General features: G+C 46.7%; 3 protein-coding genes across 3 annotated transcripts in view; 1 reads left to right on the forward strand and 2 right to left on the reverse strand.

Annotated features, from left to right (window-relative positions):
* The window catches only part of LOC128888633 (uncharacterized), a 43,269-nt gene extending 39,897 nt beyond the window's left edge, over positions 1-3,372 (forward strand). The window contains exon 2 of the mRNA XM_054145691.1: positions 2,402-3,372. Within this exon, the coding sequence (XP_054001666.1) occupies positions 2,467-3,042 (576 nt within the window). The 5' untranslated portion in view covers positions 2,402-2,466 and the 3' untranslated portion in view covers positions 3,043-3,372. The remainder of the gene's footprint in view (positions 1-2,401) is intronic.
* The window catches only part of LOC128888566 (SID1 transmembrane family member 2-like), a 139,443-nt gene that overhangs the window by 83,633 nt on the left and 31,594 nt on the right, over positions 1-24,216 (reverse strand). The window lies entirely within an intron of this gene.
* LOC128888866 (uncharacterized) overlaps positions 19,382-24,216 on the reverse strand; it is a 125,041-nt gene continuing 120,206 nt past the window's right edge. Inside the window, exon 3 of the mRNA XM_054146031.1 lies at positions 19,382-19,813. Coding sequence (XP_054002006.1) covers positions 19,412-19,813 — 402 coding nt within the window. The 3' untranslated portion in view covers positions 19,382-19,411. The remainder of the gene's footprint in view (positions 19,814-24,216) is intronic.

Raw genomic sequence — 24,216 nt, forward strand, 5'->3', positions numbered from 1 at the left:
ACTCGCTGACTACGATTATGAAATAGTTTACAAACCAGGCCGAGTAAACGCAAACGCAGACGCTTTATCGCGAAACCTCATACCACACGCTTTTCCAATTTCTCCAAATAAGAACGATACCGCCGAAAATGTCACGGATCCCGAGACAAATCAAGAAGGAATCGGACAACGGGTTAAAATGCGGCGGGAAGAACAACTGAGACCTAATTATGTAGAACCATTAACTGTTATTGTAGAAGAAACATTCAATGATAACGATCCTCCTTCGGCGAAAACACAAACGGAAAACGACCTAGAAATTGCCGAACCACAAGCAAATTCAACGTTAATGGGTATAAACGCAACGCGGCTAAAGGAATTCGGAAACGAGAGCGACGAAGACGAAAGAACTCAAACCTGCGATTCGATTTGGCTTAGTCCGGACTTCTCTAAGGAAGAGATAGATTTCTTGAACAGTATCAATGAGAAAATGGAGCCGGAAAATCTAGAAAGCCAGGGCGAAAGCATGAGGTCAGGCAGGGATGATGCACAGAAACTAGTTACAGCACCGAAACGCGTATCTTGGTTGCTGCCTCCACCTGAGGAAGCATTGAAAGTTCCCCAATCAACGATGATCATGCCAAATACTAGCGCACTTATGGATGGAAAGAATTCCAAGTCTGATACAATGGAAACACATCAGGAATCGTCTTCAGCAGAGTTAACGTCCGAATTCGACAAATTTATGGATAAAATGAAATCACTAGCTACATCAGAAACTTTTGGCTATTCAAGCCATGGCCACCCTCCGAAACAAGGACCAAGATCACGACCACAAGCAATATGCGAAGTAACCATTTCGGAATCAACACTTACATCTATTTCAGATAATTATGTCCATTTTATACCAGCCGATTGTATATTAACCAGTCAAATAAGTAAAACTTTCAAAGCACTCGGGTTACTTCAGGAAGCGAGCCTATTAACGAAAGATCTAATAGAAGGACAAGTAATAATTGTTCCTCACGAACAAGGGAAAATCCTTAACGTCATCGGAACAAAAAGCTTCTTCCACGAGATAAACGAATCAAAATTAGAACGCTTGCTAACCGTTCTCCGAACTACGATAGAGAAAGAGCGCATTACCTCGTTCCGAATAGCAGCGCACGCCGAAACCTTACACCGTTTCAACGCGAATATCCTTAAATTACATTTAGAAGAAATATTCTGGAATATACCAATAAAAATTACAGTATGCACAGGGAAAATTAAAGTGCCCGGGGAAGATCAACGCGAGGATATCATGCGATATTATCACGAAAGTTTAATAGGGGGACATAAAGGAGTAACAAAAACATATCAGCGAATACGAAGTCACTTCGAGTGGCCGCGAATGCGTCGGGACATTGAGAACTTCATACGAAACTGTCACAGTTGTCAAGAACAAAAGCTCGTCCGCATAAAAACTCGTGAACCAATGCTTATAACGGATACACCAGCCAAACCGTTCGACAAAGTGGCTCTCGACACTGTTGGTCCTCTCCCTATGACCCCTAGTGGAAATCGGCATATTTCAACTATTCAATGTCAACTATCAAAATTCTGTATGGCAATTCCATTACCGGATATTCATGCGCTTACCGTCGCCGACGCTTTGTCGCGCTATTTCATCGCAATTTTCGGAGCACCACGCGCTATTCTGACCGACCGCGGAAAAAGTTTCATCAATAATTTAATGCAAGGCATAGCTCGCGTATTTAGAATAAACCACGTTACAACATCTGGTTACCGTCCCCAGACTAACGGCTCACTAGAAAGGAGCCTTATCGTTCTTACCGAATATTTAAAACACTATTTGGAAAGATGCGAAGACTGGGATTTGCTATTGTCCTTTGCGACCTACTCGTACAACACTTCGGTACACGAAGCGACGAACTTTACCCCGTACGAAGTAGTATTCGGTCAGTTAGCCAGGCATTTACGCCGTTGTCTCGTAACGAAATTCTAACTTACCCATCATATGTACAAAATTTGGTACAGCGATTAGACGAAATTCGCTCAATAACACGGAAAAATATAGATGACAGCAAATTACGTTCCAAACTATACTACGACCGTAGAAGTAACAAAATTAATTTCAAACCAAAAATTCATGAAACACTTCGATAAGCTAAAACATGCTCATTCCAAGGAAAAACCGCCTTGAAGGTATTTGGAATCGTTTAACAATAGCCGATACGGTAATAGAAAGCTTAATAAGTTAAAACTTTAACCTTGCCAACTTAAACAACAGACCTAAAAATAAATAATAAAATTTATTACCTAATTCTAAAAATGCATAACTCTTGACCACACTGTATTAATACAACGCTCGAGTTCTTCATATCTCCAATGTCGGACGCGCATGCCGCCGCGTCGTCAGCACAAATACCAAATGCTTAGTACAGTAAATTCCCGAGACACCTGACCGCTGATTTCCGGCCTCATATGGGAATCCGTTCACCCCTTCCCATGTCGCGAAACATTACCGGAAACGAAAAATTTTTTAACTTCATCCCTCCCGAACTAGTTTTCGACAACCGCAACATGCCGACCCCAAAGGACAAATCCAGCCAGATGCCGGACCAAGCTGAGGAATTTTATGGACTCATGGATGAAGCTCTACCCGAGGGCTATCCTTGCGAACGTAACGATATTAAACAATTACTATGCGTTACCACAAACAGCCTTGACACCGTGTATAGACACAACCACGACTGGGTATGCTCCAAGTGTCTCCCAGCATTGCCGGTCCGCTTCCGGGAACGGTTCTATCCGCATGGAGTACATGCTTTATGCACAAGACGGGGAGCCGATGGAATAGCCGCATGCATCATATGCTCCAAAAATATAACATCAATCAGAGCAGCCGACACCTGTCTCGAATGTACTGCAGAGTATCGCGAACTAGCAGAAAGGGAGAAAGAAACGCTCTACAACGACGAACCTATAGACATTACAATACGTTGGCTAGAGTATATCGAGGAATCAGCGGATCCTAATTGGGAAATATCTCATGATTAAATTGGAAATATCTCACACGATTAAAGAACAACGCCTTCCCAGTAATAAACCATAACTAACTAAGTTTCTTTTCCCTCCTTTAACATCAAACAGCTACATTGCCCATGTTCAATGACACGCGGATGCCTCGGCTAGCCACCCCAGCAGAGAGACTGCTCCCGCCGCCTATCTTGGACAACCTAAGGCGGAGGGAGTGCATCCAGGGACAGGCTTGGGTGGGACCCAATGGCACCATCGTCTGTGATGTGGTGCGAGAAGGTCGTCTCGCCCACGCAGCGGCCCGCTGCCGAGAGTGCCGGAGACGGGCACTCAACAGAAACACCCCGGATCATTGCCCACAATGTATCGCAGTCATCGCTGCGACACCATGGGCCGAGCTGGCGGTGCGGCCCATGATTCAAGTGCCGTCGCACATAAACCAGCCCCTTCCCCCAAGCCCCGTATAATATTATTATTATTATTATTATTATTATTATTATTATTATTATTATTATTTTATATTACTACCTTTTACATTATTATTTCATATATATATATTATCTTAACCATATATATATTATATTATCTCAAAAAAAAAAAATATTTCACCATTTTATATTATTTTCATTATTATATTTATATTATATTATTTTTTAATATACGAGGAATTTTTCTCGGAATCCAGAACTCTTTACAAAATTGGTGTCAGAAGTTCTCGGAATTAAAATTATATTATATTATATCCATTGCGCTATTCTCATTTTTATTTTACAAAAAAAAAAAAAAAATAATAATATATATCAGTCAGTTATATAATAAGCGTTATGTAATAAGCGTTCGATGAATAGGTACACCCTTGTTACACGAAACAGCCTCTTGAGACTGTTTCGTGTCTGGCGAAGGGGGTGTTACATCCGGCCCTGCCGGTGTCCCTTTTCATCGACCTCGCATTGCGAATAAGTTAAGATCGGATACCTTTAGGAATGCGCTTGACGTACGATTCGGAAACCGTTTCTCGGGAACCGAATCGTGGAATGTGCCAATCAGTGATATAGGCGTCAGCACTCAACGCCTGCACATCCGCTGAACTTGGGATTCCTCCCGATTTCAACGGATGCAAAAACGAAGGTTCCCGAACGCGGCTCGTGTCTTGCGAGGATCAGCTAGTATATAAATCCGCGAACACACCCCACGGCTGCTTGGCCGCTGCTGCTCTTTTATTCCGCTGTCAGTACGTTATCATCGTGGTGATTACCGAAATCTTGTAGTCGCGGACAGGTTAACTTCACGCGTTGTCGTTACCTACGAAAGTCCGACATATAATCGGTTAAGATCACATCGAACCTTTATCATCAATCGAACACGCACTCAGCGTCGCGCTTTGGTCATCAAATACTAAATTATTGTAGTCACGGATAGAGTAATCGTACGCGCGCCGCGTCGTTACCGAGGAAAGTCCGTTGTTAATTAGTAGAGACCCGTGTCGCGAGTGATAGTTGCCGACAAACAGATCCTTGCAACAGCACAGCCCTGGGACAACAACAGATAGCTGGTACATCTAAACTGTAAGACAGACAAGCGGTAACGTACCTGAATAATTGTATACTTGATTTCCTAAAACCGATATTGTAATATAAACTCGTTATTTTGTAACATTATATATATATGCTAAACCTTGGAAACAATCATTGCAATCCCGAATTGCTCTTTCCCGTTAGCGAATACAGTTAAGGTGAGCTTTAGCTCTTTAATTGAAGACAAGGATCCCAAGAATGAGTCCCAGATAAGTTGGGACGTAACATAGAGGTCGGTGTAGAGGCTATTGGGTTCATATCGGGTAAACTGCTTAATCTTGTTTTTTTTTTTATATTTGGCGGTTTCGAGAGATTTAACCACAAATTTGATTGTATTTTATCTGATTCTTTGATATTCGGAGTGGATAATGGTTCGCTTCCGATATCTGTGTTATTGTGTAGATCATAATTTCTGAACGTGTTGCTGACAATTGTCTTCAGTGGTTCAGTAACAGGTTTAAAGTGTTTTTCCAACACAATCTCTTCATCTATTTCAGCAATTTTCAATTCACGATACTTTCAACGAATCAAATCGTTCATTGTTGTAATCTGTTTCGCTATCCTCTCACGATCTTCAACGCTGCTATTGCTCATGTTGGAACACTGCTTTCTCAACGTATCGGACATAACTAGACATATTACGATATTGCAAAGTCATTAAATCCTTTTCTATAGCGACTATTCCATAAAGCACTGTCTTTGTCAATCACTACAAATCCATATTTTTCTTGTCAGCAAGCGGTACACAATTTGCAGGAATTCTCAAAAGACATGTCAGTGTTCACATGATCGTTGTATACATGCTTCAGATTTGTACCATCCTGTTTGAACATGATCAGCAGGTTCGCGTTGTCGCCTATCGGATGCTTCGAAATCTTCGCATATGTCTGACAAAGAGAAACAGTCAACGTCCGAGTGCCTACCCATTGCAAAGTATTCTCTTACCGCGTTTTACTTATCGCATGCCACGTCGTCAAAGATAAAAATGGAATTCGGAAGTGCCTCGCTCGGTGGAACGACGTCGCTGTTATTCGAATATGTAAAATAACCAATTTCGTCTATCGACGAGAATATATTTTCTAGATATAGATATTTCGGTTGTTGCAATGATTTCGAGTACACGTATACATTTTCGAAGCGAACACCGTGCGGACTTTCTAACAAACTAATCAGCACGTTCGTTTTGCCGCAATTCGATGGGCCGCAGATGATACCACGTATAGAGGTCGGTAGCATATTTTGCGTATTTTGCTTCTTTATTCCAGTGATAAGGTAGGGTTACATTCCTTGTTACACTACTAAGTGATTCGCCATCTTTTACATATCGCCTATTATTATTCGGTCGTCTCTCATCCTTCCATACCATCAGTGCTTCTACCTACCATTCTGCGCGCGTTGTTCAAATCAGATTTTCCTCTCATTCGTCCATACGTAGACTTCTGCCTGCCTGCGCGTACATTCAAATCTTTCATTCGTACATTCGTACTTTCGCATTTGATTTTAACTTTATTTTTACATTTTTATTGTTTTCTCACTCATCCTTCCATTCCTGTGTATAAACCGTTTTTTTTAACAGATTTTTACTTCAAGTTTTGTACTCATACTTTTGCACACCTTTATATGAATAAATATAATTTGTGCTTTTTACTTTACATCGCTATTATTCTTATGTAGTTTCCTTTTGTCCTTCCATTCCAATAATAGTGATTTCTAGATTTTGCGTTTGAATCTAAATACTTGCATTCATGCTTTGCTCGCTTTTTTGAACTTTCATTTACGCTGACTTTACTTTAATTTTACTTATTCTTTCTTTCCTTACAGGCCACTCATACTCCGGATTTTATAACACTGGTACACGACGCTTCGCTTCCGAGTTACACAAAATAGGAATCATGATAACATCTATATTAGACTTTCTTATACTTATTTACGCACGCTTATCTCTAAATTGGGCTCATAGGAATTTTCTTTTATTTCTTATTCTAGTAAGAAACATGTTTTAGGTTGTTTAAAAGAATTCTGTAAGTCAAACGTGTGTATTAACTCAGACTGATATGTGTTTTATGTTCTGTTTGTACTCATATATCATTGTATATATAGCTTTTTATCAAAAATATATATTATTTTCCTCACTGTAATATCTTAAATCTATTTTTGTAATCTAAATCTTACATTTTGCAATACATTTGGCAATTCTACTTAGTAACGATATCAATATAATATAAAAACTATATGTTAAATATATGAAAAATAAAACAAACAATAAATATGACTCGCGCACCTCGGCGGTGCCTCGCTTCTTTCGCGGGTGTCGGGCTGCCGAGTGATCTGACGAGTTGACTCCGGCAGGATTCATTCTCGCTTCTAATTTCTCAAGTAACCGTTCTCTTCGAATGCCAAACGATTTCTGCCGCCCGATCTCAAGCCATCGAGGAATTTCTATTCCCCTCTGCCCTACTCCGTGGTGGGCTTATCCTATCGGAGTCACTCCATCCACGTGCACCCATCATCAAAGAGGACTGACTCTGATTATCGCGGCCGTCCAAAAGTATGTTCTTTTCGGGCTTGTCTTACGCACTCTTTCTTACATATTTTTATGACTAATTTTTGAGTTAATATCTCGAAGGTACTACTCGTTTAGTTTATTTAAATCTATCTCGTTATTTGCTAGTATCACGATATATAAGTTGCTTTTTATTGCACCTAAAGTTTGGTTTTCATCAGTCGTTTTTCTTTACTTTTACTCAGTCTTTTAAGTCACAGTTTCTTCCCTATCGTCTTAAGGAATTTATCTATAGTCGTATGCATTCTCCGTTTGTTCAGTCTTATCAACCCTAACGTTGATTTTCCAACCAGGTCTATATCTGGTCCTGGTTTGTCCCAGATCAATTCCCTTTCCATATTGTACAGTCCACAGTCAAGTAGGACGTGATCGATGTCTTCCTCTTCCTGACCGCAGTTACACATAGGGTCGTCGATTATATTCTTTCTTGCCAGGGAAGCCTTTAGGTTATAATGATTGCACCTGATTCTAGAGATGGTTCTGATTGTTTCTCTACTCAGGTCGTTTTTGAATTTTTGAAACCAAGGCCTGTATTTGGTTCTTCCGTCTTCTAAGCCTATTTCATTCATGAAGAGGATTCCCTTCTCCCTTCCTATGTCGACCATCTTTTCCTTGAATTTGTTCCAAAAATTGTGTCTGAGCTCCGTGACGATTTCCCTCGCTGGTACTTTGTAACTTCTGTCTGAAATTTTCAACGTCTGTTTTTTTGCTTCATCGTCAGCCATTTTGTTTCCGATTAACTCTGTGTAACCTGGTATCCAGCCTATTATTATTTTACCTGTTCTATCCTCCTTTCCCAGTTTCCATGTTTCGACGATCTATGGGTTGTCTCTTGATTCTCTGTAATTGGTATCCACGTTTCTCAATGCTTCTATCGCCGACATTGAATCTGTCAGGACGAGGCAGTTTGCTCTTTGTTCGTTGTTCAGGAATTTTCTCAACCCTATGTTTATTCCTATTAGTTCGGTTGTAAATATTGTAAATTTGTTACTTATCGTTTTCCCTTCGATCTTTACCGATTCGTTGTTCATCGTTATTATTCCTATACCGTTTGACGTATGTTCGGGTATCTTGCTCCCATCTGTGAAATAGACAGCTGTTTCATTTTTATGTCGTGGACGAATTCAAAGTAATCTACCGTTCTTTCGATTGGAATATGTTTATCTTCGATTAGTCTACCTGTCGTTGTATCCAGGATTAATCCTTTGTCTTTTGTATCTCGTTGTTCTATGTTAAAAAACCATTTCCAGTATTCGATCCTTTCTTGTGTCGTAGTCTCTCTCGTAGATCATGTCTTTGAAGCGATACATCTTTTTGAATGCCTCCTCCGATAGATTATTCGCTATGTTAACGTTGCCTTTTCTAATCCCTTCCTGCGTGAATTTTGTCCTGTTATGTATTTTTTCGAATAATGTTAAAGTCGGATTTTGATTTGTACCTTTTTCTAATTGTCCAATCCAGTATTTACACGCCAAAAATAAAGCTCTGTCTTTGTGACGTATCCATCCTGCCTCTGGGTACATGACATTCAACGGGGTGGACATCCTGTAGCCCATCGCTGTTCTTATCGCTTTCGATTCTAATTTCCTGAGTTCCTCCTGCATGTGTTGCTGTTTTGTTGAATTCATGTATATCGCAGCTCCGTATTCCATCACCGATGTGATTAATGCCCTGGCTATCGTTAACCCTTGGTTTTGTTTTATCCCTTTGTTACCGTGGCAAAGGTAATTCACTATGCTTAGTCTTTTTTTACTTTTTTCATGAGTTCCTGATAATGTGAATTGAAATTTGGTCGGTCGTCGATACCTATACCTAGAAATTTAGCCGAATGAACTACTTCTATCGGAGCTAGCTGTTCGTTCAGTCTTACCGTGATGTTGGTCTGTGGTGTTTGTAATCCAAAGAACAACGTTTTTGTCTTTTCGATAGATACCTCGAGTTCTCTGTCCCTCAGGAAATCTCCTAACTGCGAAATTCCTTCTTCGATTGTAATCGTGGTTTGTTCTAAATTTTTCCCTTGTGTTACGATTGCTATGTCGTCAGCGTATTTTACGAATTTTACCTCTTCTATCTTAACTGCTTCGTTTACTCCTGTAATATATAAATTAAAAAGAATAGGGGTTAATATCGATCCTTGTCGAACTCCTATTCTCTAAGGTATTGTATTTTTTATGTCTTGCATTGATTTTATTTTAACCATTCTATTGTGCAGCCATACCTTAATCCAGTTATGTATTCTATTTGGGAATCCCTTGTTTTCCAGGATTTTAAGAAGTATTTCGAAATTCACGTTGTCGTAAGCTCCCTTGATGTCGATGAAAGCTGTGGCATTTATTATATAATCAACGCTTGTCACGAACTCATTCTTATACGCGCGCGCAGTGATAATAATTGCATCGTTGGAGATTCCACGCTGGAATCGGTGGTTGAACTATTAAAGATGCAGTGGCGAATGCCTCACGTCGTACTGAATGATACGAATAAACTATCGTTGTTGCGAATTTTGGAAACCGGGCAATGCCTAAGCATGAGTTTTCGTTCGTGGGACCTGTACGAGTACCCTTTGTTGCAAAGTACGACAAAACATTCGTGGGCCGTTAAAACTGCGACTCAGCTGGAGAAACCGCGATACGTCATTTTTGCACTGCAGACTGGTCGAAAGAATATCATATCTGAAGATGCGAGCAACTTCGATGCATGTAAATTGACCAACGTAAAACTTTATCTAAACTCTAACTTTTATCCATACGATGACTTGAATCTTGATTTTGATAGAAACAGATATGCTATTCTTTTTGATATGTATGCACGTTTTCGTAAAGCTTATTACGGATACGACTGTTACGAAACGCTTTATAACACGGACAACTTTTTGTTGCATGGGCCGTTTGTAGTCAGCGATTGCTCGCGACAGAACGAATCAATCAAGAGCGCCACCGTAGATGTGCGAATAGAATTTGATTGCAAAGAAAACGTGCCAGAAAACTCTACCACGTACTGTCTTATTTTGCATGATCGCGTCATCGAATACTGTCCATTGTCCAACGTTGTGCGCAAAATCACATAAACTGCAGCATCAGCAATATTTGTAATATGTAAGAGATGAACACCTCGCATTGTGGCGTAGTTTTAAAGATATCGTTACGATGGTACCAACGTTTGTTGACATACAAGGGTTCACCGACAGAACCAGGTTTATCGTAAAGGAAGTGGCGGTGTTGAGAAAAGGAACCGTTCTCACCCATTACATTTTCAAAAGCCCGTATCCATGGAATTTCCTATCGGCAGCCGATGAATCTCGTGCTTCTTGGGTGACGACAAATCATCATAGACCGTCGTGGGAAGATGGCTTCGTTCCATACAGTATGGCGAAACCACTGATTACAACGGCAATAGTCGATGACGATGCATGGCCTATCGCATATGACAAGGGAAGTCAAAAACGTGACTGGTTGAAAAATTTACTTGATAGAAATGCGAATATAACTATTGAGACCATGGACACTGATTACAAAGATATTACTTGTTTGAAAAATCTTGATGTTTCTAATACCATGCGATGCATAAACCATGTAACGAATTGCGCTTTACAAAATGTATTTAAATTATACAACTGGTGGCTGAAATGTCAGAAATAAAAAATGTATCTATTTTTTGGAAATTGACTCTGAATTGTTAGCATTAGGTTTAGATGAATGAATTGTTATCAATAAAAAAAAAACTTGGATATATGTGTCTTTCTTTCCAGCGCATTTCCCCTCCATATCATATTCTCATCTGGTGTAATGTTTGTTAGCCTCCTCCGACAAATGCTGATGCATACTCAACAGTTTTTGTTTCTCGCTGGATTGGATCTTTCGCTGTAACGTTTTCAAAGGCATTCTGACAGTACTACGGACAAGTCTAAAGTATTCGTGAACGAAAGTAAGTGAAAAATACATACACAGCAGTGATCAGTGACATGTGTTATAGAAATATTAAAAATATCATTTCTTTTTTTCTTATAGAAATGCCAGTGTACAACAACATGTTATGCAACAACATTACGGAGAACGTCGAGGAATTCGACTTCGATTCGACTCCGAAACATATAGATACCTACTTTCGCTGGGGTTCATGCGAGAGATCCGAGCAGCGTTCGTCGTCCCAGAGGCGGACGACCCCTTCCGCCGCCGGATATGCGCCGAATGTTGGCTGGAGCTCCCGCTTCAGGAGAGCGTGCTCCACCCATCGTTCCAGACGGACTGCCGATCCCGCGGTTGCGATTCGTTAATTTTCAAAATTGCGCACGATGCAGAAGGCAACTCTACACGTGTGCACCTGCGGCGCGGTGCCTCGTCTGCATCGCGCGCCACTTCGTGTTCACGCCGATGGACCATTTTGCTTTAAGACGGGGGCAACCCGTTCATATCGTATAGTTTTTTATTTTATTTGTATTTTTCATTTTATTTCATTTTCATTTCATTTTCATTTCATTTCATTTCAATAATTACGTACCTCACGGCGGGCGGTACATCGCCGTTTGTTTACAAATTTTGTATTATATGTATATATTCATCTACTTCTATTCTGCGAATGTACTTATTTTCTTTTGTTTCTCTTACTTATATTCTCTTTGCGTTTAATATTAGTGTTTCCTAATACTTTGTTACGTATACAGAAACTCGCTGTTTGTTTCCGAAGCTCGCGTTCATCAATTTTATTTTATCTACCCTCCTGGAATTTAAAGCTCGGTCTCCCTGGAGTGCATCCTGCAGCTGCATACTCTTAACATCATCTTCGACTTGCGTTGCGTGGGAAGACTTCTTATCTACCCTTTCCCAGAGAACGCAGCTGCTCACCTCAGAGCCACGAAAATCCTAACCGTCAGATTTCCAAATATGGAAATCACCGACGGATCCCCACCAACATTTAGGGGTATATAAACCCACGATTTTCGTTGTTCGGGGGATTAGAACGATAGAGTTACATAGAGTCACATCACGTCCATCGTTGCAGAATGTGCTTTAGTGAGATCGGGCTTCAGTTTCCCTTTCGATCAAGTTAACCTTATAGATCCGCGAAGACGGTTTTCATCTATTATGGCATTTAGAATCACACTCGACCCCCGCATTGCCAGTGCGTTAACACCGTGCAACAATTAGGTAATTAAATTCAACGTTTACTACACACGACCGTGACAACACAACCCTACACATTTGTAACTTAGTATAGTTATTCTGAATATATATATTCTTTTGTGTAAATTCAAAGCTTCTTAAGTCAATTACTAAACCTTTACGATATAACAAGCAATCCTAGCCTGTGTAACGATCACACAACATAATAACTTTGCCGCTCGAGTTATTATTCAATTAAATTAATAAGTTGCGAGGCTTTATCCGCGACGCGTAGTATTCATCAACGATACGATTTAAGCTCAGTGAATTCAACCCGAATTCCCTAATTCACCCCCCCCCCCCCCCCCCGATAATATATAACCTATCCTGCGGTTACCCTTTACTGGGAGATACTGACTCCTGCTAGCTATCTGACTTCGCGCCAGAGTCGCTGCACTTTTCCAACAACTTCACAATTGGAACCTTACCCTACGGTTACCCTTAACTAGGAGATACCGATTCCTGCAGCTATCTGACTTAACGTCCGAGGCGTCTGCATTTGTCTCCAATAACCAACAACCAAACACCCTAACCTACGGATACCCTTTACTGGGAGATACCAATTCCTGCAACTATCTGACTTCACGTCAGAGTCGTCTGCATTGTCTAACCTATCCTCAGCCTTCGGCACCATTGATACACAATAATTAATCGTATTGGTTCAATTCTCAAATCTATCCCACTCGCTGGGCTTACACGCGCGTCGCTATCGCCCTGGCTCGTAACAACTTATTCATTGCGCTGCTTTACTTTTTAGTTAATATCTTGTTACTTACCTTCGCTCGTGTAGTTGACACTAGTTGTAACCTTTTGTAGGTTATGTTCGCGCGATGCACTTATGCATGTATTGTATGTCGCACTTGTACCGCTACTTACACTTCACTATTTAGTAAAAAATTGACTCTAGTCAGATGTTTTCGTATACCGTATTTGTTCGAACGTGAACTGCGGCTTCGAACTAAACTATATCACAACTGAATTTAGACGCGTATACTACGTTCTCCGTGCTCTCCTGGTGCTCTCTTGCTTTCGATCGTTTCGCTGGCCGTACAAGGCATGGCGAGAGGGGTCGGAGAGGCGGCAGGCGACCACGAGAACGATAATATATACAAAGCGCGAACCGAATTCAAATCATGCGTTACCGTGATTTTTGGACGATCGATCTTATCGAGTCAATCGTAACGAATCAATCGAAATCTTATTTTCTGTTCTTCATCTTCTATTATCTCTTTATTTTCAAGTTCTTAAACTAAGACATAATTTTATAGTACAATAATTATATTATCGTTTCACCACAGAAGCAATAAAAACTGCTTTGGTAAAACCACGATTCGGGCAGCTTATTTTTCTTCTCCCGTTCGTAAGCTAATCCCGGGAAAGACCGCGGGACGCTATCGAACGAACACTATTTTTATTTCATATTTTATATTATATCAACGAATTTGTCCCCGTTTTAATGCAAAGTGGTCCATTTATAGTTTTTTTTTTGTATAACTCTTTTTATATCATTTTTTATATAGTTTTTTTTAATGTATTTTTATATTAATCATATTTATTACAGTTTTATATTTATCATTTTTTTATTTTCATATTTTTATAGAAGAAAAAGAATATTCGCGAACATATGTTTGTGAAAATCAATGCCCACCTCCCTTATCACCAATATTCTCATCGCCAACGCATGATGTCACCTCTACCGTTTCTTTAATATCTAGTCCTTGAGAAATTGTATCGCGCAAATAAAAGATTTGCTGCCGGATTGTAATTTGCAAACTTTGCGTTTTTGGATCTTCTACGCGAGGTCATCATCGCGAGACGTTCCTACCGATGGCTGCGTCAAAGATTGTAATGTAATATTATATGTTGCACGGGGCATGAGTGTGAGGAAGAAAATACTTGGGGGCGAGAAAGAGAGAGAGAGGGAACCCGCGGGGCCCGAAAAAGCACCCCCACTCCTGCACGCGAAGAGGACGGTTTCCCCACCCTTACGCGCTTATTTCGTTACATGTAAAATTTGCGTTTTTCTTTTTTACCGATCACTGATAATTACCAACCGGTGGTGTCTCTACTATCTTAACGACCGTAGGTAATAATTACATTGTTGCGAGCCAGGGCGATAGCGACGCGCGTGTGAGCCCTGCAAGTGACGCGAAGTCAGATAGCTGCTGGGAATTGGTATCTCCCGGTAAAGGGTAACCGTTGGGAAGGTTAGGTAAGGATTGAATCGTATCGTTGGAATATAATACGCGTCGTGGATAAAGCCTCGCAACTATTAATTCTAAACAAATAATAACTCGATCGGTAAAGTTATTATGTTGTGGGGTCGTTACACTGGTTGGGATTGCTTATTGCAATGGGGAAGGTTTAATAATGCTTTAACAGACTTTTTAAGGTTAACAAATGATTATATATTCAAAACTGAATAATTCTAATAATACAATTGTACAGTGTCGTGTTGTCGCGGTTAGTGTATGAATTTAAATACCTAATTGTTGCACGGTGTTAATGCACTGGCGATGCGGGAGTCGAGAATGCTTCTATGCCGTAATAGATTTTGTACCGTCCTCGCGGATCTATATGGTTAATGTTGATCGAAAGGGATCTGAAGCCCTATCTCACTGAAGCGCAACTCTGAAGACGATCGACGTGACTTTACCAAATAACTCTTTCGTACTAATCCCCCGAGTAACGAAAATCATGGGTTTATATACCCCTAGATATTGGTGTAGATACGTCAGTGATTCCCATATATGGAAATTTGGCGGTTGAGATTTTCGTTACTCAGAGGTGAACATCTGTGGGGCTTTAAGGAATGTTTAGATAAAGGGTTACCCACGCAACGCGAGTTATAAGATGATTCTGAGAAAAGTATGGTACATCTGCAGGGTGCACTTCGGTAAGACCAGACTCCACATTACAAGGGAAAGATAAAAGAAATGAACGCGAGCTTCGAAAAGATCGGGTGTGCATACGTAACAACATCCTACCTTACCGACCCTAGGTAATAATTACCCCCCCCCCACTCGTGCCCACCCCTCGCCCCCACGCCCTCGGTTACCCCCTCCCCCGCTCCCCCCTCGGAGCTCGTTAGTTAGAACCGACCTAGCTATACTACTTAACACGGTGTTTCTGCTGCACTTTTCTTTCTCCGCGCTACAGTGACGATTGTGCGGGAGTGAAACCGTGGTTTTTTATTACGTATACACGTGTCGTGTATTTTATAAGGTGCCGTTTCTTAACCGAAGACTAGTGCGAAACGACGGTTGCGATGACCTCATGCCCAGCTGTTCTAAAGCATCGATAGTATCGCTCGGCTATAGCCGATACGGTGATTCTAACGATCGCCGTGTTAAGTTCTTTTCTTTAATCTCGCACCTAGGAATCGAAACAAAGACTCGTTACCACACGTTTCGTGTCCGTTACATTATTCTTAAAATAAGCGTTTAGTATCTCTAGATTTTAGTTGTACAGTCTCTATTTTTAAGCAAGCGGTGGACAATTAGATCGCGAATAGCGAAACATCAGCTTACATATTTGTTCGCGTTTCTCCGATCATTTTCCCGGCAAGTGAACGTTAAAACTTTCGTTTCTCGCAACGCCGCGACATCTTGCCATACCATGTGTTCCTGATACGGCCACGGTACGGCCACGGCTTATTCACTATCAAAGCACGAAAGTACAACCGTTCTCCTAGATGTTAAGTCCCAGCTACATGTCCCGTACGATTCTCGGTACTCGTTATCACCCACCGGTGGGTGGCCAGGTTTAATAAGACCCTGCACGTGTTCGCCGAATTTAAGCGTAACGCTAGCAAAGGAACTGCCGACAGTGGCTATCGTTGGTATCAGTCACCCGACTCCGATAAGGCGAAGCCTAAACATCTAGGAATGATTTCGGCCAAGATGTTATTGCTAACGCCATGGGAAGAAATCAATCACCACCCATGGAATTTTTAATAATCACGTGGTATGATTTTTTCCTCCTACATTCGGAATTAGGGGTATAATATAAATACACCCGCAATTCAAGAGCTCGGGATAGTTGTTGTCCGGAATTGTTAAAAAATTAAAGTTAGTCGTCAGTCGTCGGTATTACCGTAGTTGCAAGTTGCGAGTTGTCTGTACGCAGAGTAATTGTTAGTCGGAGTTGTAGCTCTGTTCAAGCATGAACATTAGCATCAACATCAGTATCAACATCAGCAGTAGCATCAGCACCAACATCAGCACCGAGACCGTGGAAGCTTATACTTATCACTACGCACATTCCATCGTTCAAGCTCAGCAAGTAGTAAGTCCGAAGATTTAAAATACTAATAAATAGTAATCGCGAGAGTAGACTCAATCAGGATCAGGATCCCGTCCAGATGCGAGTCGTTTAAGAGAGGCGTGGGACGAAAAGCAGGCATCATTTGAACGAAATGAACGATGGATTTTCAAATTGGAATCCGAGACGTGACAGTTCATCTTCCATCTTACCGAGAAGCTGGATAACGCCACTCGACTGACTTCGGAGCTTGCCTTGCCTAATCCCACGGAAGTTCCAAAGTTCTCCCACCTGGAAGAATGTTTGAAGAATCGGATTCACGGCTTAACTGCCGGTCAGAAGCTCGAAGCGCTTACCTCTTCCAGGGGCAAGGAGTCTTTCAGCTAACCATCTTCCTCTGCGTCATCGCCTCCTCGTTCGATCTTGGCAGTGAAGATTTCCGAGAATCCTACAAAAGATAAGTACAACCGTCAGTGCCCGTATTGTAAACTCGCTCATACTCTTACGCATTGTCCTAAATTCAAAAAACTTCCTGCCGTCGAATGAAAGTTGCTAGCGTCTAGGTTGAAAATCTGTCTGTGTTGCTTATATTTAGGACATAACACTTCAGATTGCCCGTCTGTTCATCGTTGTCTCGTTTGGAGCTCCAAACACCACACGACGCTTCATGATGCCATGAAGGGGACTGCTACTCACGATCGAGATTCTATCTTCACTGCTTCTCCTACGGCTAACTCGTCTTCTGCCAGCGCCTCCTATTCGGTTTGCGTCAATCGAGTAGTCCTTCTTGCAACGGCTCAGTTTCGTTTGGAATCCTTTAGTGGAAGATCTCTCCAGGTAAGAGCTCTTATTCATCTCTCTTTGTTCTCTTCATTTATCTCAGAGCGAGCTGCCCAATATTTTCGCCTAAAGCGTCGCTCGGTGCATATACCACTTACAAGACTATCAGGGTGTTCTAGTCGGGGTCGCTAAAAACGAAGTTCGAGTTTTTTTTAAGTCAGAGCGTGAGCCCTCTTTTCAGGTCGCCCTTGATGCTCTCATTTCTAGAAGTCTGATTGCTCCGACTCCACTTGAAGCTCTCTGGCATCCTCGTGTCCCGTCCAAGACGTAAGACCCCTACGAAAGGGGCCCCACCCGGAACGGGCCAGGATGACGCCTACTCCCAGTAAAAGAGAGCCGTCAGAGGTGCGTTCCGGCACACTTCGGCTCTCTCCGCCACACCCCCCTTTCCCGCGACAAATTGTTGGGGAGGCCGGCACTTTAATCCGAAGGGATAAGCGGGCGCCGGACCACCCCGAGGGAAGCGTAGCTCGAGCGCTCGAGACCATGTGGTCGACCTTAGTCTCGAGCGAGAGATCCCACCCTCCCACTGGGGTTCGGAGGACACGACGCTGCTCTGCCCATGCCGGGCACTCCTCGAGCGTATGTTGCGCCGTATCCACGTCTTCGCCGCAGTGGTGACACTGCGCGGTTGGCTCCCGCCTCATTCTATGCAGGTTCTCACCAAAACACCCATGACCGGTGAGCACCTGCGTGAGGCGGAAGGTCAGCCGATCTGCACACTGAACCACGTATCAAATACGGGCAGGATGGCCCGGACGATTGAACGTCCCGATGAAGCAACAATCAACCACTGCTTCCACCGGGCCAAAGTGTTCGTTCGGACCTGACACTTTCTTCAATTTCTTCGACCTCCTCGGCCTCCTCGCTGCTGAGATCGACCCTCGGCGATCGGCGGGCGACGCAAGCTGTATGATACAGCCACGCCTGTTCCGTCGCCACCATGTCAAGTGGGACGATCACGGCTAGAAGGCCAGCGACCTCCCCGGAAACAATGCGGTAACCCCGGAAGGCCCGCAAGGGCATCCGGTGCTGTACTCGCTCAAAAAGAGCGAGACCGCGCCGCCCGTCACCGAGCGAGCGGAACTAGACGGGGACTCCGTACACGGATATAGACCGTACAACTCCCGTGTAGAGGCGACACACCTTCACGTTTTATCCCCCCCCCCCCATATTCGGCAGCAGCTACCCTAGAGCAGCCGCTGTCTTCTCTACTCGTGGGGCAAGGAGGTCAAAGTGATCTTCTAAGTGCCAGCGGCCGTCGATCGTCAGACTCAAGTAACGCATACTAGGCCCAACGTCGACGTAGGCTTCACCGACCCGGATCCGAAGATGACTCTCGGGTGGCGGCGACAGTCGGCTCCGAGGCGACCCATACATACCCATATCGCCTCGGTCTTCGCGACCGCCACCACCAACCCCATCTGTCGGATCCGACCAACCACGCAGTCCAGGGCGTTCTCCGCGAGTGCCCTGGTCCTCCACCAGTTGTCCCCCTCCGCATAAAGCAGATTGTCATCCGCATAGCAAATGACACCCGTATCGGGGGGAAGAACAGCCCGCAACACCACGGCATACGCTAGGTCCCACAGTAGAGGTCCGAGGACCGACCCCTGTGAAACCCCGCGGTGCGTCTCCCTCCTCATTTTTTTTTTTTTTTTACGTGAGAAAATGCGTTTACGCACGCCCCCTCATAAGGAGGGGGTAGTGTGGGACTCGCCCCTTGATTTGATATCAAGGGGAATACCCACTAAAACCTCACGGTGGCCGGCCACGGTGCATTGGGGAGGGGCACCGGGATCTCTTACGAACGCTACCGGTGTCCTCCCGCGCCTCCCCCAACGAAGGGAGGAGCGCTATCTCCGGTGGGGAGTGACTACCTCCCCACCTGACCGCGGGTGCCACAGCCCGCGGTCTCGCCTGTCCCTTTTAGCCTCCCATGTCCGGCGGCCCTTCTGGCAGCCGGCGAGCTCAAGCTTTGGGCTCGCCGGCTACGTGTGCAGGGCCGCCCTACGCGGCAGACTGCCAGGAGGAGGTGAGGGTTTACGGGGGGGAGGACCAGTCCTCTCTGCGGCAGGGGCGGCAGCTAGCCGCCGTCGCCTGGGCCGCCTCAACCTCCTCCTCTCTATGCGAGCGGGATCGGTGCGCTCCCGATCCCGCTCGTCATCCTCCTTCCACGAGACAGTAGTCTCGCAGAAGGAGGACACCGCGTTCCAGAACCTCTCGCTCTCGACCATGGCCGGAACGACGGCCGGGAGCGAGGGGTCCCCTCCAATAGCTAGGCAGAGTGCCCGCCTCTCTCGCGAGAAGGCCGGGCACTCCTCCAGCAAGTGCTGCGCGTAGTCCAGCTCCGCGCCGCACTGGTGGCACGCGGGCGATCCCTCCGCCCCCACCTTGTGCAGGTACTCACCGAAACAACCATGACCGGTGAGCACCTGCGTGAGCCGGTAGGTGAGCTGCCCGTGTCGGCGGTCCAACCAGGCATCGAAGATAGGCTCCAATAGGCATCAAGACTAATCGCCAACGCCACTCCACTCCGGGAGACCGCACGGTCCGCGAGGGCATGGACGTGGTCGATCGCATCAAGCGTCGACCGGCCCTCGCGGAAACCGTATTGGCAGCCAGCCAACTGCATACTCCCGTCGGACAGGCCCCTCGACAGGCGGGCAGCGAGCACACGCTCGAAGAGCTTGCCCGCCTCGTCGAGGAGGCAAATCGGCCGATACGCGGAGGGCGAATCCGCGGGCTTTCCCTTTTTCGGGGTAAGGACCATCCGGGCCTGCTTCCAGGCCAGCGGAACCCGCCCCGTCTCTAGGCAGCCGTCGAACAGCCGCCTGAGCCGGGGACCCAGGACGCGCAGCGCCAAAGCGAGCGCCCGCCCAGGGATGCCGTCGGGCCCTGGTGCAGTATTCCTGGCCACCATTCGCCCGACGGCCATCCCGAGCTCCCCCTCGGTGACCCCCAGGCCGGCGGACCAGTTACTGGCCTCCGCCGGATGTCTCCCTCCTCATACGATTACCGGACCGGACAATGAACTCGACCTCCCTGTCGTAATGGTAGCCCCGAATCACCTCGCGGAGATAGAGGGGCTCCTCAAAATATTCGAGCGCCCTTACTATCCAAGGCAAGGAGTTGAAAGCGTTAGAAATGTCCAACGACACCGCAATCAACACCCTGCCCGCAGCGACAGCTCCCTTGCGGAGGAGGCGCAGACGCTCAAGGGCACTTATTCTAGAGCGCCCCCTCTGGAATCCAAACTGGCCGTCGCTGAGATCAGGACCACCCCGAGACAGGTGCCCAATGAGGCGGGCGGCAATTATTCTTTCGAACAACATACCCGCCTCATCGAGCAGACACACCGGCCGGTAGGCAGAGGGAGACTCCGCGGGATTACCCTTCTTACGGAGGAGGACCAGACTCGCCTTTTTCCACACCTTGGAGAAGGTTCCCCGGGACATGTGGGCATTTAGCACCTCCATATACGCCGGGGCGAGTACCTCGTCCAGGGCCAATCCCATAATTTTTCCAGGTACTCCATCTGGACCAGGCGCTTTGGCGCTTTTGTCCTGGAGCGCCCGGATAGCGCCCGGATAGCTCTCCATAGCTGACCCGGAGCTCCTCCGACCATTCAATGGTCGGAGCCGGTGGACGTGTCGTCTCCGCCCACCCTGAATCATCAGGGAGGAATGAAGTGGAGATGACACGTCCCAAGAGCTCCAGGTCTAGCTGCTCAGTTATAGGGGGCGCCCAAGGTCGAAGCTTATTAAGCATGACCCTATAAGGGCGCCCCCACGGATCCTTCGTCACAGTTGATAGGAAAGCGTCCCAGGCTACGGCCTTGGCCAAGGCAATACCTCGCTTGAGGGTCTCCACCGCCGACCTGTACAGCTCGTACAGGTCGGCGACCATCGGTTCCTGGTCGCCACCATGAAAATGGCGGCGACGAGCACCGGTGTACTGGCGTCGGGCACGGCCGGCCTCCCTATGGAGCTCGGTCAGCTCGCCCGACTACCAGCACACACTCATTTTCTGGGGCCGATTCCGGATCCGGGGCATCGCCACATCGCAAATCATTTGCAACTTGCTCCGGATCCATTTGACCCCCTCTTCCCCCCGCCCCTGGCCCTTGGCCAGGCAGTACCAATAATAACGGCCCTCAATTGGCGCCCTCAAACGGACCTCATTGGCGTGTCGAATGGCGGTTTCGGGACCACCGCCACATCTGTCAGGATGTAGCAGTGGACGGAGAGGGTTTCCCCTCCCCACAACCGTTAATTAGACATCCAGCGCAAAACGGCCGGGGTGGCCAACGTTACATCCACGATTGACCACCCGTTCCACCTCACGCATGTTGGAACGGACCCCCGGTTCAACACCAGTAATTCGTGCCCCTCCAGCCAAATTTCTAGGGCTCCGCCGCGAAAGCCGGTTTTGGGGTTCCCCTAATTCGTGAATCGGGCATTGAGATCGCCCAGAACCAGCACCGGACCGGCTAAATGCGGAGCTATTATAGCACCCGGCCGGTCCAAATACCTCTCGAATTCGGCGGAGCCACTACTTGGTGCACAGTAGCACCCAACGACCAAAAACCTTCCCCATCTTACCAAGATCATACCCCTGCCCTGTTCGACCACGGAACAGGGGGGCATACCACGATCCACTCGGCACCACATTGCCACGGAGCCCGCCTCGTCCCCGAACCAATGTGGATGGTCAAGGACTCGATAGGGCTCCGCGGCCACCGCCATGCCAACCTGCCACTCTGCCAGTCATTGGTCCTGCGCCCGGCGGCAGTTGTTAAGGTTGGCCTGCAGTACTATTAGGGAATACTTGGTAGGCGTGAATGCGCCTACTTAAGTCCCCCCTCCCCCTACCCCGCCATGAGGCCTGTCTTGGTGTTACAGCCGGGCTGGCCTCTACCTCCATACTGACAGGAATGAGGACTGGCGGGGCAGATACAGCTGCCTCATCTACCCTCTCCTTAGTCTTAGTGGGCGGGACCACACCACCCGCCTCCACAAGACCTTTCTTCTTGGGCGATGGGGAGCACACCTTGCTCCCTGCCTTATGGTTCAAGGTTCTCCAAAGCGAAGCGCAAACCGCGCAGTTGGGGGCCCTCGAACAATTAGCCGCTTTGTGGGTGGGGTCCCCACAGCGGTAGCACTGGCCGCTTCTATCGACCGCCTGGTCCCCCGTGTGGAAAGGACAGCGGCCGCACTTGGCCGCCTCCTGACCAACATCGGTGGGCCTGGGGATCGGGTGCGCCGCCTTTACATGGGAGTGGGGCGGTCCATGCTGCTGTATGGGGCCCCTGTCTGGGCCCCGGGCGCGATGGCAAGCCAGCGCATAAAGCAATTACTGTGCCGGCTTGAGAGGTGGATGGCCATCAGGGTCATCCGCGGATACCGCACCACATCCTATATGGCGCCGCAGGCTCTGGCGGGGGAAATTCCCTTCGAACTTCAGGGGTCTGCACGCGCGTCAATCTATGCGCGCATGCGGCCTACCCGCCTGGTTCGGGGCAAGCCACCGGAGCCAGAGACGGTCGAGGTGTTCGAACGCCAGGCCTGGCGTCTCGCGCTCGCAAAGTGGCGTTTGGAGTTAAGCTCCCATGCTAGCGAGCGCGACCCCAGGGCTCTCCTGCCGTACTTCAAAAGATGGCGGGAGAGGAGCTTTGGTAGGCTCACCTACCGAGCGACGCAGGTATTCACCGGACATGGTTGTTTCGCCGTCTACCTGCGTCGCATAGGACGGGAAACGATGGCAGCCTGTCACCACTGCCACGAGAAGGAGGAATCGGCGCAGCATACGCTGGAGGAATGCCCGGCTTTTTCATCGCCGCACCGGGTTCTAAGGACCCAAATCAGGCATGACCTCTCGCTCCAGGCAGTAATTGGGGCTATGCTGGTGAGCGAGAAGAACTGCAGGGCGAAGAGGTTATCTCGCAGAAGGAGGCCGCAGAGCGGGATCGGGAGACTACCGATCCCGCTCGACGGATCCGGGGGCGGCGGCGACCTGGCAGGGGTCGCGCCGTCGGGCCCCCGGGATAAGGATGGTGGCTGGCGGTGGGGACGATTAGAATGACCTCCGCCGCCAACTTCCCACCGAGGAGGTATGGTGGAGCGAGAGGGGGGCAGCAAGTTAAAGGTTGTCCCCCTGGCGGCCGCGGAACCTGGGGCGGGGGTCTTGGGTTCACTTTCATGCGGCCGCTGAGATGTAGTAGTACGTTGTGGAGGTTTAGGTGGGACAGGATATTTTGCTCTCTCTCGGGACGCGACCGGCCTTCAAGGCATAGATGGCCGGTCGGGGCCAGGGGGAGCCACAGAAGGAATTCGTAAGAATTACCTGCGGCTTTCGTCGACACGCCGAGTGTTGAAGAGCGTCCGAAGGTCGCCGTGGAAGTTTTAGCGGCTCGAACCCCGCACTACTCGCCTGATTGCTCTCCCGGGCATCAGACAGGTGTCTGGTTAGCAGATTTCCTCCATGTAAGAAAAAAAAGGCAGCGGTAGTACTTAAGCGGTCTCGCGGCCAGCACCACCACCCGGGCTGCGGACCACCCCACCCTTATGCTGCCCGCCTTCTGAACGGCGACAGTCACCGCGGCCGGGCATTGGACCCAAATGGTTCCCATTCCGATGGGGGGGATCTTAAGGGACCCCACCCTCACGGAATCTGGGGAACATTTCCCGACGGCTGCCATCGCTAGCGCCACCTCCTGGGGAGCTGACGGAGACGTCCAGTCCTGTCAGGCGGAATTCCGCTTTTTTGACGGGTCTGGACCCCTTCACGTTCACCC

Source organism: Hylaeus anthracinus, unplaced genomic scaffold, assembly GCF_026225885.1.
Source record: "Hylaeus anthracinus isolate JK02 unplaced genomic scaffold, UHH_iyHylAnth1.0_haploid 11994, whole genome shotgun sequence".
Taxonomy (NCBI): Eukaryota; Metazoa; Arthropoda; class Insecta; order Hymenoptera; family Colletidae; genus Hylaeus; species Hylaeus anthracinus.